The 16,323-nt window shown below is 41.1% G+C and overlaps 1 protein-coding gene across 1 annotated transcript; it reads left to right on the top strand.

Annotated features, from left to right (window-relative positions):
* Nucleotides 1-2,028: 2,028 nt before the first annotated feature.
* On the top strand, nucleotides 2,029-4,350 carry LOC116117385 (F-box protein At4g18380-like). Its single transcript, XM_031403430.1, has 2 exons — nucleotides 2,029-3,434; nucleotides 3,935-4,350. Exon 1 carries the CDS (start codon nucleotides 2,156-2,158, stop codon nucleotides 3,413-3,415), a length of 1,260 nt encoding a protein of 419 aa, XP_031259290.1. The 5' UTR covers nucleotides 2,029-2,155; the 3' UTR covers nucleotides 3,416-3,434; nucleotides 3,935-4,350.
* Nucleotides 4,351-16,323: the final 11,973 nt, after the last annotated feature.

Here is a 16,323-nt window from a genome sequence, read left to right as displayed (position 1 = left end):
ATATGTTAATGCAACTATGACATCTACGGAAGTGATTTAGGTTTTATTTTTGTTTTTGTTTTTGTTTTCAACTAAGATAATTTTTATCCTTAGTTTACTATGGACTAGCAAAAAGTTTTTGAAGGTTGTAATAAGTCTTGAAAATGCACTCAAAATGAGTGTTTATGGGATTATTTGTGGAAATTAGGTTTGATTAGTATGATTTAACTTAATTATTTTATAATATCTTTATGAATCACAGATAGTTTTGAGTGTTTTCAGGTCAAAAAAAAAAAAAAAAAAAAATACTGTTCAAATGAAGTATGTTGGCAATAAAATTTTTTAGGACTAGGAACAAATGATTTGGGAATCAAAGTTGAATGAGAAAGTTATGACATTTCGAGTATGAGTTGCGAATCTTGAAAATACTGGGCTTGGAATTTTTTGATATTTTGACGATAACTTGAGATGTAGACTTAATTTGGATTATTCTTGAACCATTAGAAAGTTGACTCAAAGCCTACAATTCTATATTCATGACTTTGCAAAATAAGAAGATATTATGCTCAATTTTTCACATCTTTGCGTGCCGCTAGATTCTATGTGTTTCCGTGGCAGTGGAGTCTGTCAAGATGGAAGTAATGTAAATTTAGTGCACCGCGGCACGACGACTAGAGTTCTAATTCTAGGCAAATTGTGTTAAGCCTTTATGAATTTTCTTGTCCTAATTTGAATATGATTATTCTAATCACACTCTAAAACTTTAGTTATAAAAGAGGTCTTTTGCTACTTTAAAGGGTGAGAAAAAAAAAAAAGGAGAGAATACTAGCCGCAATTTGGAGATCAAAGCAACTACTTTGGAGATTTGGTTCATCAATTAGAAAAGTTTCTTAATATCTTTTCTTGAACTTATGTTTGTTTTTTTACAATAGTTTTTGTTTACTACAATTATGAATAAATAATATTTTTGTTCTTAATGGGTTTTTGATCATTAACTAAACTAGCTCATGATTATGTTATGGTTAAGAATTAAAACTTTGTTACAGTCGGAATTGAATTGAGACTTTCATTAAGTTAACTAATGACATAGAATTGAAATGTTACGGTGAAGCCAATGCCTAGTGTTTCCATTAATTGTTTAGTTAAATCAATCTCAAAACTTTATTGATTTCTTACAATTTAAATTACTTGTTTCAAAATCAAACTTCCTCAAAATATTTAGTTAATTTTAGTAATTCCCTTAGCCTATTTTATTTTATTCTAGAATTGCATAATTAGATTTAATTGAATAACTTTACAACTACATGGGTATGACTCCGTATTGCTTACTATACTACGTATGATTTGTTCACTGGAGATAAAATTTTATTCATCATTTATATTCTCCTCGTACTTTGAACAACTTCCATGTTCATACTTATTAACTGGGTAATATCATCATATTAGTGAAATCAAAAATATATATGATTACGAATAGGTATACAGTTAATTACAGAAAGAAGTAAGGATATCCGAATACCTTCTCATTGAGGTTCTCTTTGTTCTCGAGACGTTGAAGATAAGCCCAACCAAAATAGTATGAGAGATGCGACCATATCCATGGATACCATTAAACGTATCCGAGTGTAAAAAAGGTTCGAATGTAACAACTTATCTTTGCCAGTAAGAAAAGCTCTAGAACCAATACAATGATAAGTCCACTTCATCGTCGTCTTCTTCTATAGGAAACAATCCATCATTGTACTTTGACTTGAATTCCTAGTCTTTTTTTTTTTCCTTTTTTTCCCAAATTCAAGACTCCAAACCTTAGACTCACACCTTGAACCCCAAACCAAATCTCTTTATTTTATTTTTTATTTATGTAATGTAATGTACGCGCATAATATCAACATCATGTTGATCTATCAACCCTCATCTCTCTCTCCTCTGTAAAGACAAAAACAAAACCAAAACCGTGGATCTATCTCCTCCCACCATTTCCTTTTCCGTTCCCATTTCCATTTCAACTTCCACATCCTTTTCTTCAGCTTCATCCCAATCCCAATCCCAATCCCATCTCTCATCCCTCTATCTATTAAGATTCAAGATTTTGCAGGTGGGTTGCTGGCTCATGTCAGATCTGCTCTATCTTGAATCTTAATAGAAATATCTTTTAAATTAAGATTTAATTTCCGATATGAACAGAAACACCAACACCCTTCGTGTAGATCCCGCCTCCAGAATCTTCCCTGTTTGTGAATCGATAGATATGGACATGGATATGGATTTAGATACAGATATCGACCACTTCGACCGCCTTCCTGATTCTCTTCTTTTATTAGTTTTTAACAACATCGGTGACGTTAAGGCTCTGGGTAGATGCTGTGTGGTTTCTCGCCGTTTCCACTCTTTGGTTCCTCAAGTTGAAAACGTCGTCGTTCGGGTTGATTGTGTTATCTCTGACGACGATTCTTCCTCTTCTACCTCCGAAAAATCTCGATCTCCTTTTTCCAATCTTTTTCGTTTGGTGTTTGGTGGGATCGTCAAACCTCTGCAAGCCCTTGGCCAATTTTTGGGTCCCAAAAGAACCCCCCAATTTCACCATAACAATCATCTCAACAACACCAACGCCGCGGCCCTGTGTGCAGCCTCAGCCGCAGCCTCTACTTCTGGCTCTACCTTATCTGTTGGTAACCACACCAACCACCACGATGATGACGGAGAAATCGATCAAGCCGGTGTCACCCACCACTCTCCCACTCAAGTTTTGAAGAATTTCAACGAGATTCGTTTTCTCCGAATCGAATTACCCAGCGGAGAACTCGGGATCGACGATGGCGTGTTATTGAAATGGAGAGCTGATTTTGGTTCAACGCTTGATAACTGTGTCATTCTTGGGGCTGCATCCGTTATAAATAACGCCTACAAATTTCATCATGAAAATGAAGCACAGGTTTCTTGTGTTACTGATGATAATGGAAGTATACCCGAGTCCTTTTACACCAACGGTGGGTTGAAATTACGAGTTGTTTGGACAATTAGTTCCTTGATTGCTGCATCTGCTAGACATTATTTACTTCAACCCATAATAGCTGAGCACACGACGCTGGATAGTTTGGTTTTGACGGACGCTGACGGGCAAGGAGTGTTATGTATGAATAGGGAGCAGCTAGAGGAGCTTAGAGTGAAGCCATTGTCGGCTTCTTCTGCTTCGAAGAGGACGCTGGTACCAGCCCTTAATATGAGGCTCTGGTACGCGCCCCATTTAGAATTGCCAAATGGGGTTGTTCTGAAAGGAGCAACTTTGGTTGCTATTAGGCCTACTGATCAGTCTGCCGCGAAGAAGGACGTGGCTGATGGCTCCTGGGTCGCATCTGCTTTCGAGGAACCATATGGGACCGCAGCCAAGATGCTTGTCAAGAGGAGGACTTACTGTTTGGAGATGAACTCTTTCTGATGGGGGTTTACAGGCTCAGGTAAATTTGATGCTCAATTTTCGATCAAAACAATAAATTTATGGGACTTCATATGCTTAGTTTGGATTCTTCTTGTTTTTTATGTTCTTTTGCTTCCTCATGTTTTGAATGCTTTAAATTTAGCTAAAGCTTGTTTTGTTATTTTTGGGAAAGTAAGAATTAGTACAGAATGATGCGGATTCGCATATTTATGATAGGTTGAGAGTGTTTAACATGAAGTGTCACCAAAAATGTGAAAATAGGATTGTCTAGTGAAGGTTAAGTAATGTCTAAATATTCAGCACTGCCAGGCATGACTTCTTACATACAACTGATATGCACATGCAGGATGTAATTGAAATGCATTTTGTGCTCTGTTTACCATTTCTTTGTGGCAAGTTGTCAATTTTGATATGTGGTGCATGTCTTTCTTATTTATCTACGGAAGTCGGAATTTCCTCTTCATGTACTTGTATGTGATTCCTTCTCTCTTGATTGAAAAGTTTGTATTGGATTTACAGGTAAAGCACAATGGCTGGATGTAAAAGGTTGTGGATGCTTTCGGGAAGGGAAATTTCAGAGAACAGTTTTGTATTATGTGTAGCCTAGATTGGGTGAATCGTCCTGTGAAGTTAAATCTTGCTTCGGACTTCAGCCAAAAGACCCATCATAGGTTAATAATGTGCTGGAAATCTTTCATCTTTTGTGCTTAAAGTAATAGTTTGAATGCATCTGCTGGTTGTTTTGTTTCAGGCACATGCTTGTAAGAGTGCACACATGCAACTAGATTGATGTTGTAAGAGCTTTGAGTTTGTAGTCTTTTTCTTCTATCTGTAATTTCTCTATATGTGAATAGTGTAGGTATCAGCATGTTATGCTTATGTTATATACTCTAGACGTTCCCTGATCAATTTAGTTTGCCATGAGCTTAAAACAATTATTTTTCCTAGTTGAATTATAGTAAAAGAAAATTGTGTAGGCACTATATAGTTATTAATTCTGTTATCTCAATTGCATGTGGTAAGTGAATATTTGTTACAGCTAGCTGATAAAATAGCCTGGTATGGTAGCACTAGCGAAGGTGTTTGTATGCTGTGACTCTGGTGATTTAAAGCAACAAGATCGTACTGGAGTTACCTTTTGTGATTTATGATGATCTCATGGATTCTTGATTCTTATACTGGTGTGGATTCTTGATGCTTTAACACTGAAAAAAAATTGTATGTATATTAGCAAGTTGCTCTCCATAGATAAAATATTGTTCGTCCCCCATAACTTTACTCCAGCTTTGATCGGATACATCTTCTAATTATGCTTCAGAAAAGATAGGATTCAGAAATTGGGTATCAACACTTGGTATTTGGCTAGGTTTTGTTGATGTGAGTTGCCTCGAATTAGATAGATCGATATATTACCATTTTCCCTTTAGAAAAATGTTGAGACAATACTTTTAGGAATCAACAAATGTAGTATAAACGTAGATTTTGTAACCATTTGTTGTGGTTATGACGTCCATTGTGAAATGATTGTTGTGTTATACAGATACTTAAATTTCATGAGCCCATTTTTTTTTACCTAAAAAAGAATAACATTTTGATTATAACTTGGATTCTTTGAGACAAAATCATCAAGATTGTAGTAAAATACAATGAATCACTGCTAGCGAAAACTATGAAGTTAATGCTGAACACTTCAGTAGCAAATAAAACTTAAATACAGGTTTTGAGAAAGAACAACAATGGCTCTCTGAAAAGATATTTTTCTCTATTGATTGTGAAACTTCAATTCAGGTTTTGAGAAAGAACAACAATGGCTCTCTGAAAAGATATTTTTCTGTAGTGATTGTGATTTGGCCCACCAAAGTAAAACTTGCATTCCAGAACCAACTAGTAGGTAGGCTGTTTATGAGGAAGAAATTACGATGTCTCAAGAAATCTTCCATTGTAGGAGCCATAAATGCATTATAGTTGGGACTGGAAATGATGGGGTACAGTATATATAATACATAAAAAAAATATATATATATGATTTATTAGCTGGTTCTGCATCTGCCTTTATCTGTTTATCACATGAGCCATCTTATTCTTAGGTTGATTAACAGTCCACGTGAATGAGAGATCTGCTACTGCTATACGTTCTATTTGACTTTGTGCTATGATTTTCTAAATTTTTTCTCAATAATAATAATTGAGAGGCAATTCCTTGCTTTCATTATTGAAGATATCACAGTTGGATACCTGGAAGTCGGGAGGAGGGAATGAATATGAAGTCCCACTTTGTTTATAGTTTGTGTTATGACGGGAGAGAAATTCTAATTCATTTACAATAATCGGTTCCTTCAATACTGTCTAAACTTTGCATTTTATTCTCATTTCCTTTTGCATACCATTTCTGTATGACTTTGTTCTAACGGTTTTCCTTCATAAAATTACTACATTTTAGGAGAAAATTAATTGAACTAGATTAACTTCGATAATACATACTATTCTATTATTTTATGTGCCAAGTTGGACTAGTCTGTTTGCTTAGACTTTTTTACTGTTCAAGAGAGCTTATTAAAAGTTATAAGTACCTCTAAAACCTTTTTAGATTGTTTGGTTATATTTCAAAAACTAAGATTTAAAATAAGTTATTCTCCGGCTCATGGGAGAAACTCAAAATTTGAGCTTTTCCCATAAGCTAGCTCTTTTTGAGTTTATTTCAAAGTGTTGAAATTTCAAAAATATATTTATTATATTTTATAAATTTGATTTCATTTATTCTTGTATATTAAATTTCTTTTTGATAAATTGATAATAGGAAACTCTTTACATTTTCTTAAATTAAGCAACTAACAACTTTTTCATAAACGCTATTTATGTTTAAACTCACTAACATTTATTTAAACAAAAAAGTAAATATTATATATAAGATAATTTGTTGTATATCTAGGTTAGATTTAGTGTGGAAGTTTGTGGGTATCATCACTGGAAACCTTCACAAGACCATAATTCATCCAACTAATGAAACATACTTGGGCTTGGAATATGGTTTAATATTTTGATGATAACTTGAGATGTAGACTTTGAATTTGGATTATTCTTGAACCATTAGAAAATTGACTCAGAAGCCTACAATTCATATGTTCATGACTTTAACAAAATAAGAAGATATTGTGCTCAATTTTTCACATCTTTGCGTGCCGCTAGATTCTATGTGTTATGCCGTGGCAATGGAGTCTTGGGTCAAGATGGAAGTAATGTAAATTTTAGTGCACCGCGGCACGATGACTAGAGTTCTAATTCTAGGCAAATTGTGTTAAGCCTTTATCTGAATTTTCTTGTCCTAATTTGAACATGATTATTCTAATCACACTCTTAAAACTCTAGTATTATAAACAGAGGTCTTTTGCTATTTTAAAAGGGCGTAGAAAAAAAAAAAAAAAAAAAAGGAGAGAATACTAGCCGCAATTTGGAGATCAAAGCAACTACTTTTGGAGATTTGGTTCATCAATTAGAAAAGTTTTCTTAATATCTTTTCTTGAACTTTATGTTTGTTATTTTTACAATAGTTGTTTGTTTCACTACAATTATGAACTAAATAATATTTTATTGTTCTTAATGAGTTTTTGATCATTAACTAAACTAGACGTCATGATTATGTTGATGGTTAAGAATTAAAACTTTGTTACAACCGGAATTGAATTGAGACTTTTCATTAAGTTAGCTAATGGCATAGAATTGAAATGTTATGGTGAAGCCAATGCCTAGTGTTTCCATTCATTGTTCAGTTAAATCAATCTCAAAAGCTTTTATTAATTTCTTACAATTTAAATTACTTGTTTTCAAAATCAAACTTCCCTCAAAATATTTAGTTAATTTTAGTAATTCCCTTAGTCTATCTTTATTTTATTCTTTTATGAAATTGCATAATTAGATTTAATTGAATAACTTTACATACATGGGTATGACTCCCGTATTTGCTTACTATACTACTGTACTGATTTGTTCACTTGCGAGATAAAATTTTATTCATCATTTATATGGATCTCCTCGTACTTTGAACAACTTACCATGTTCAACTTATTAACATGTGGGATAATATCATCATATTAGTGAAATCAAAAAATTATAATATGATTACGAATAGGTATACAGTTAATTATCAGAAAGAAGTAAGGATATCCGAATACCTTCTCATTGAGGTTCTCTTTGTTCTCGAGTCGTTGAAGATAATTTTCTGCATGCCCAACCAAAATAGTATGGAGAGATGCGACCATACCCCATGGATACGCATTAAACCTATCCGAGTGTAAAAATAGGTTCGAAGGTAACGACACTTATCTTTGCCATGTAAGAAAAGCTAGAGAACCAATATCAATGATAAGTCCACTGCATCGTCGTCGTCTTCTATAGGAAACAATCCATCATTGTACTTTGACTTGAATTCCCTAGTCTTTTTTTTTTTTCCTTTTTTTTCCCAAATTCAAGAACTCCAAACCTTAGACTCACACCTTGAACCCCAAACCAAATCTCTTTATTGGAAACATATAAGCAGAATGAACTATTGACTCAAACTTCAAAATCATATCTAAAAGCTCGCAGAAACACGTCTTCCTCAATTTTTCTTTTTGCATTGGTGTCTGTTGATGCGGGATTTTGCACAAACGAAACGCACGTGTGAAATGTTGCAGGGGGTTCCGAAATCACACGTGAAAGTAATGGATGAGAGATAGTAAATGCAATAGAGACAGTTTTTAAAGTGGTTCGGATGCTAAGGTAGCAAGTCCTACATCCACTGATGCTTATATTGATGATAGGGGTCACGTCGCTATTAGCTGACTGACTTTATAATGACATTACAAGGTATCAACTGCTGAGAAAAGAGAGAGTAATTAATTAAGTGAAAAAATGTACGAATCCCCTTAATGAGAGATGAATTCCTAATTTATAGTCAGATGCCTTGAGGCAATCATCACTAAATCTGCGAGTTGGTGGGATTATCCGTGCAAATCCTTCTTTATGTCACATTGCCCACCTTCCAGAGTGATTTGCGCGATTAAGAGCAGGGGACACGTGGGAGCACCACAGCCTCCTGACTAGCCTGACATGCACCCACTATCCTGACAGACGCAGACGGTGGCTGTTCCAATGATCTGACTTTTGCGGGCTAAAGGGTTCTGACGTCAGCCCTTATATCTTTAGGCATAACAGAAGCCCCCTAGTTTTTAAGGTTTGAGGATTGAACCTTGGAAACTACAGGTCGTGACGCGGTTAGATGATTTCTGAAAACTTTAATCTGTTCGAAAGTAGGTCGGAGCGGCATTTGTACAAGCGTAACCTCGCATGCTCAAGGACGAGCGACCTGGTTTTGTCTGACGTCACCCGTTTATTCTGGCAACAGGAAGGCATTTAATGAAGCCATCCCTGCGCTGACAGGTGTACCCCTTGTGTGGTGAATGCCAGCCAATCACATTTAATGCCTTACATGCTGAAACAGTGCGCTTTATCAGGACATTAAATGCAATATGCGTTGGAACGGTGCACCTTACCAGAGCATTAAATGAAGATTTGAGACGCAATTAATGCTCTGAGAGAGATATGGCCGTCGTTTAAGCTTTTCAATTGGAAAGGTGAAAGTTTGACTTCATCCATTCGTATCACTCACCCTCGCTGATGAGTGACACGTGGCCAAGATCAACGGTAAGAAACCTTTACCGCTCGAACGTCATTTCAATTTCGGGAAATCCAAACGCCGATCCACGCACTATAAAAACCACAAATCGTTCTCAGGCAATATTACCAAAGCCTTTTTCACAGAGAACAAAAGATTTTCGTAGGCCAAGAACCTTTGTCTTCTAGACTTGCATTTTTCCGGCATCTGAAGCAGACACCGTCGTCGTACTCCGAGAGGTAAGAGTTTTCTTGTATCATCTCATTTTTTCCATGAGTTAATGGCGTCGGTCTTCCGGTAACCCATCAGAGACTAGTCGTCTGTGTCGGGTTCGAGCCGCGAATGGCGGCTCAAACCATGTTGCTAGGGTTTTTATTTAAGATTTAAGGGAGTTTATTTCCTCCCATGTCATCGTACAATATAGCGTACGGAGACCAAATAATCCCTTTGCTTGTCGCTTTTGCAGGCTGGCAAAATGGACCCCTCAGATACTAGACTTGAGCAGGGAATCAGCTCGTCCCCGCATGGTGCTCCTAGCATCCCTCTTGAGGTTTTCTCGGTACTCACCGAGGAAGAACTTGAGAGGGTAATAAGCCAATTCGGCATCGAAGTGGACGTATTCCACGACCTGACGCACTCGTTGCGATACCCATCAAAAGGCTTGGCCGTGATCTCCGAGGAGATTATCAAGGGTAGAGGACTTATCCCCCTGCACCTTTTCATCAGGTCGTTTTTGGACCACTTTGGGGTCGCACCGATGCAGCTGACCTCAAACGCGTTCGTCATTGCTGTTGCAATGTACATCGCGTGCCGGGAAAACGGACTGGGTGAACTGACAGCCTTGGAGCTCGGCTGCTTGTATTACCTAAAGAAGAGCAAGTACAAGGATTCGTATTACTTGTCCAGGTGACCTACCATTGCCGACGGGATACATAGTTATCCCAACAACGCGGGGGCCTATGAAACGAAGTTTTTCTTCTTTCGTTACGATGGCCATTGCTACTTCCAGGATCTGAGTAGGCTTCTTTCTCTTTGTTTTGATTTTTCTTTCTGGACAGTTAACAAGACAACTGAACTAGGGCTGCTCCACGACAAAAGAAGAATCTTGCAATTCGGCTCCCTTCCTGAGGACAAGCGCGACGCGAGGACACTTATGACAACCACGAATTTGCAGAAGTATGGTTTCTTTAACGCCAGCGCGTCGTTAGAGCCTCCACAATGTAAGTTTCCTTAACTGATTCTTTTCTTGGTCGTGGAACAGAATACCTTCACTAACCTCGCCTTGCATGCAGCAACAACCATGCCACCGAAGGAACCAGAGCAACCTCGTCGAAGGCCCATCAACTTTCCTCGGACGAAGAAAGCTAAGGCGGCCGAAGCTGCACGAACAGTCCCCCAGGCTGAGGGCGTGACCCCGAGCCAGCTTGCGTGACCTTCCGGGATGCCCCAACCACAGCCGGCAGAGGACGCACTAACGCGAACCACGAAGGTCGCTCAGCCGTTGCCTGCTCGGCCAAGGATAAAAACCATGGCTCAGCGGAAAAAGAGGAAGCAGATTCAGGCTGAGGAATCAGAGACTGTATATGAAGACGAGCAGCCAAAGACGTCGCAACCGGACACAAGCAAGTCAGGCAAGGCGCCTATGGACGACACGACGGCTGCTGAGGCCGCGAAGAAGGGTCCATCAGTATTGGACTCGCTAGGGAACCTGCCAGAATACCTGCAGCCGGTGGTGTATGCCCTGCTGGAATGCAGACTTTCAGAATCTTTCAAGCAGTTCGCAAGTTCCAGCGACGTGGACCTAATGTCCACATCGATCCAGCATATAAGCAAGGTGAGCGAACTGTCCTCGGCGAGGACTTAACTTCTTTTGATTATCTAACTCTTTCTTCTTTTGTTCGCAGACTCTTCTTTCCATGAGAATGTCCATGGAAAAGACACAACTGGGAGCTGCGAAGGGAGGTGCTACCCTGAAGGAAGAGAACGCAGTGCTTAAGCGAAACTTGGAAGCTGCCGAAGCAGAGAGAAACCTATCTCTCAAATCGACAAACAGTTATTTGAATGAAAGAAACGCGGCTCTTCGCACGGTGGATTTCTAGAAAGCGCAGCTCAAGAAGCAGGGAGAGGAGATAAAGGAGCTGCAAAGGACCATAGCCAGACTCTCCAGACAGGCCGGGGAGAAGGACCAGGAGCTGAAAGCGACCTCCTTGCAGGTCACGAGAGCAGAAAAGGAGAGAGAGGCCTCTGAGAAGCTAAGGCAGGCTCTTGAAGTTGAACTTCAACAGAGTCAAGGGAAAGTTGCTTCCTTGACAGAGGAGGTCGAGGAGAAGGTTACCGAATGGGCAATCGACTCTATTTATTCCTTGCGACCAAATAATCCTCTTCTAGACATGTCTGACCTCCCGACAGACTGGTAGGAAACACTCATGTCCATGGCACGGGAGGATGATGAAGCGGCGGCCTTCCGACCAGAAGGTTCAGGACATGCAGCAGACAAACCCTCAGCTAACCAACCCTAGGACGAGGAGGTCGGCCCCGTAAGGGTTGGATTAGGTCTTGTAATCATGTCTTCTTTCCTGCTGTACTCCATAGCAATGAAATACATTTTTGCCTTTACAATTTTCTGTTCGCTTTATCATACATGAGTTCTTTCCGATCGTTTACATTCATTGAGTCAAAGATAAAATAACTTATTCGCACGAAATGGATTATACATAGAGATCGTTTACAAATGCTCAAGATAAAAACTTTACAAAGAAATGACTTACAAAAATCAGAAATTAATTTACAAGGAAAGCTGAGTTCGGAATTACTGATAGTATGGCCGAAGATGTTCAGCATTCTAGGCCCGAGGTACCTTGGAACCGTTTAGCCTTTTGAGATGATAAGTCGCCGGTCTGATTACTTTATCAATGTGGTACGGACCTTCCCAGTTTGGCCCTAAAACTCCCGCACTTGGTTCTTCGGTTTCGAGGAGAGCTTCTTTTAACACCAAGTCGCTGACCTGGAAGTCTCTTCGTCTAACCTTTGAATCGAAGAACTTCTTTGTGCATTGCTGATAGGCTGCTATCCTTAGCGAAGCCTTGCTGCGATGTTCTTCAATAAGGTCCAAGCTCGCCCTTATGAGTGCTTCGTTATCAGTCTCCTTGTACAAGTCTCTCCGAAGCGAACCAGTTCCTACCTCGACGAGAATCATTGCTTCACACCCGTATGCCAGCGAAAATGGTGTTTCCGAGGTGGAGGTCTTTGGAGTTGTTCGGTATACCCATAGGACTTCGGGGAGGTCGTCGGCCCAATTCCCCTTAGCTGCGCCAAGCTTTGCCTTCAGAGTGTGCTTGATGGTTTTGTTGACAACTTCAACTTAGCCATTTGCTTGCGGTCTTGCCACAGAGGCAAATTTCTTATGGATGCCCAGCTCGTCACAAAACTGTTTGAATTCCTCATTGTCGAACTGTTTTCAATTATCTGAAATGAGGGTATGAGGAATTCCAAAACGGCACACAATATTCCTGAAAACGAAGTCCTTCAGCTTTCTGGTCGTGATCGCGGCTAACGGTTCGGCTTCTACCCACTTGGTGAAGTAATCTACCATAACCACGGCATATTTGAGTACCCCTTTTCCAACTGGAAAGGGGCCAATGAGATCGATCCCCTACATGGAAAAAGGACAGGGGCTAGTCATAGTTATCAGTTCGTGGGAGGGAGCTCGCGGTATGCTTGTGAACTGCTGACACTTATCGCATCTCTTGACAAAGTCGTAAGCGTCGTCTTGAATTCGGGGCCAATAGTACCCTTGACGAACAACCTTGTTTGCAAGAGATCGCGCGGCGGTGTGATTACCGTAGATCCCTTCATGAATTTCCCTCATAATGTAGTCCGCTTCTTCGCTGGTTACACATCGCAGGAGAAGGGCACTAAATCCTCTCCTATACAGCTGGTCCCCGATGAGGGTATAACGAGCGGATCGTGTTCGCAGGACCCTTGCCTCGACCTTGTCGTCCGACAAGATCCCATTCTTGAGGTATAGAAAAATGGGAGTCATCCAGGAATCAGAATGAGTCGCATTCACGGCCTGTTCATTCGGGCTGATACTTGGGGTTTCGACGAGCTGAACAGGAATGCTATCTGGTGCCTCTAAGTCCAACGACGAGGCTATCCTTGCTAGGGCATCTGCCACAGAATTGTTGTCTTTGGGAATCTGAGTGATTTCAAAATGTTTGAACGGCTCGAGTACGGCCTTGGCTTCTTTTAGATAATGGACCATGTTCTCTTCCTTGGCTTGATATTCCCTCAAAATTTGGTTGATGACCAGCATGAAATTGCTGTACACACTGATCGCTGTTGCACCCATTTCTCTAGCCAACTGCAACCCGGCGAGCAGAGCTTCATACTCAGTCTCGTTGTTGGTCGCTTTAAATCCGAATCGAAGAATGCCATGAATGCGAGCCCCTTCGGGGCTCAAAAGAAGGAGACCGGCACCGACCGTTTTTTTGTTCGATGACCCATCGACAGGTTCTAAATATCTTCCTGAATGGCTTTGCCAGGCTGTTGCTCTCTCGAAAGATAGGAAAATTCTGAGATGAAGTCAGCAACTGCCTGCCCTTTTATAGTCGATCTCGGCTTATACTTAAGATCGAACTGACTTAATTTCATGGCCCATTTAAGTAATTTACCCGATGCTTCTGGTTTTTGAAGGACTTGTCTGAGTGGGTAATTAGTCATCACATGGATAGTATGGGCGTGGAAGTAAGGTTGTAGCTTTCTGGAGGCGATCAGCAGGGCATAGGCTAATCGCTCCATTTCTGGATACCGCATCTTGGCATTCGTCAGGCGCTTGCTAGCATAGTACACTGGCCATTGCGCCTTTTCCTCTTCCCAAATCAAAGATGCACTAGCTGCGAACTGAGAAACGGACAGGTACAGAAGTAGGATTTCTTGTGGAAAAGGCTTGGACAGGAGAGGTGGTTTCCCGAGGTGTTCTTTTATGCTTTGGAACGCGTGTTCGCACTCGGGTGTCCACTCAAACTTCTTGTTGGCCTTTAGGACATTGAAGAATGGCAAGCAGTGATCTGTTAATCTTGATATGAAGCGACTAAGTGCCGTTATTCGCCCGTTAAGGCACATGACTTGCTTTTTGCTGGTCAGGCTTTCTATGTCGAGCAGAGCTTGAATCTTCTCGGGGTTTATTTCTATCCCCCGCTAGTTAACCATGTACCCCAGGAACTTTCTTGATGATACTCCGAATGAACACTTGAGAGGATTCAGTTTCATCTTATACAGCCAGAGGATGTCAAACATCTCAACGAGATGCGCAATGTGCTCTAAGGCGACCTGGGATTTGACTAGCATGTCGTCTACATAAACCTCCATTGTTCTTCCAATCTGGTCGGAGAACATTCGGTTAACCAATCGCTAGTAGGTCGCACCAACGTTCTTGAGGCCGAAAGGCATAACTTTGTAACAATACAGCCCCCTGCCTGTAATGAAGGATGTATGCTCCTCGTCCGGCCTATACATCGAAATTTGATTGTATCCCGAGTATGCATCCATAAAACTAAGTAGCTCGTGCCCCGAGGTGGCATCCACGGGCTGGTCAATTCTTGGCAGGGGGAAGTTGTCTTTAGGGCAAGCCTTATTGAGGTCGCTGAAGTCGACGTAGGTTCGCCACTTACCATTTGGCTTCTTTACCAGGATCGGGTTGGCAACCCAAGTCAGGTAGAGTGCCTCTCGGATGGACCTATTTCGGAGGAGGTTGTCCACTTCTAATTTCAAGGCGGTATACCGCTCCGGATCCATTGCTCTTCTTTTCTAGTGGACTGGCTTGGCTTCACCGTCGATGTTTAACGTATGGCAAATGATGTCCGGGCTAATCCCGACCATATCTTCATGCGACCAGGCAAACACATCGATGTTTTCGATCAGGAAGCTTATCAACTCGGACGTGACCTAGGGGTTGAGACAGCTTCCAATTCTTAACACTCGGCTCGGTTCTTTTGGATCAACTGAAACCTCGGACAGATCCTCAACCGGGCCGTTGGAAGGGATCTCCTGGATATGAGGATCTATATTATCCTCTGCTGGGCTAGGCTGTGGTTCGATCTGGCTGATCATCATAGCCTGGCGGGGCACACATCGCGAAATGCCCTTTCCTTTACACGCCATCTGCACTGCTTTTATGTAGCAGTTGCGAGATGCACTTTGCGATCCGCTCACTTCCCCTATCCCTGTTGGAGTTGGGAACTTCATCTTGAGATGGTATATGGAAGTGACTGCCTTGAATCTTCTCAACAGAGGTTGCCCGAAGATTCCATTGAAGGCCGATGGGCAATCCACGACTAAGAATTCAGTAACCCTAGTCACCTCGTCGTAGTCACCGAGCGTGACTAGGAGCTGGATCGTTCCTTTGGGGATCAGGTGGTCCCCTGTAAAGAGGGATCGAAGCGGGCTTCAGGTCGGCCTCGTCTAAGTTCATTCTTTCGAAAGCGGTCTGGAACAGGATATTCACTGCGCTTCCGTTGTCCACGAGCATTCTGCGGACGTTATGGCACCCTATTAGGGGCGTGATCACAAGGGTATCGTCGTGAGGATGATGCAAACGAGCTGCCTCCTTCTCGTAGAAGGCAATTGGCTCCTTCTTTTGAGCCTTTTGTGGTCGCTGCGATGTGCTCATCACCCTGATCGGGTCATGATGGGCTTCGCGAGCATACCTTTCCTGTGCGCCTCACGTATTTCCTGTGAGGTGCGGTCCTTCAAAGATTATGTTAACGCTGCTATACCCACTGCGATCACGACGCTTTCATCCTTGTTCCTCTTGGTTCTTCTCTTTTGCAGGAGCGGAGTCATCAATATACTCCTTGAAGTGCCCTTTCTTGATGAGCTCTTCGATCGCTTGCTTTAGAGCTCAGCATTCATCTGTGTGATGCCCGTTGTCCCGATGGAAGCGATAGTATTTTTTATTATTTCTGGCTGTCGCAGGAGTTTTCATGGGCTCTGGCTCACCGAGCAGACTAGCCTCCTCGGATTTATCAAGAATGGCCGATATAGACACATTTAGTGGAGTATAATGAACCCTGTCGTGGTCGCGACGAGGAACAGGAGGGTAGGATTTCTTGTGCTCGTAGCAGGGTTTCTTCCCTTTTCGCTGATCGTCAGCGTCCCCTCTACGATCAGCTCTTCTACTTTCCCCCCGACCAGACATACTGCTTGATGCGTCGGGATCACGATGGCATAATGCCGCCAACAAATTTTCTATTCGGAG

This window comes from Pistacia vera, unplaced genomic scaffold (genome assembly GCF_008641045.1).
Source record: "Pistacia vera cultivar Batoury unplaced genomic scaffold, PisVer_v2 Contig805, whole genome shotgun sequence".
NCBI lineage: Eukaryota > Viridiplantae > Streptophyta > Magnoliopsida > Sapindales > Anacardiaceae > Pistacia > Pistacia vera.
The sequence above is the reverse complement of the archived record's forward strand: the minus strand, read 5'-3'. Positions and strand labels throughout refer to the sequence as shown.

Coding starts and splice junctions, on each gene's coding strand:
- LOC116117385 (XM_031403430.1), top strand. CDS start 2,156: ATGAACAGAAACACCAACACCCTTCGTGTAGATCCCGCCTCCAGAATC.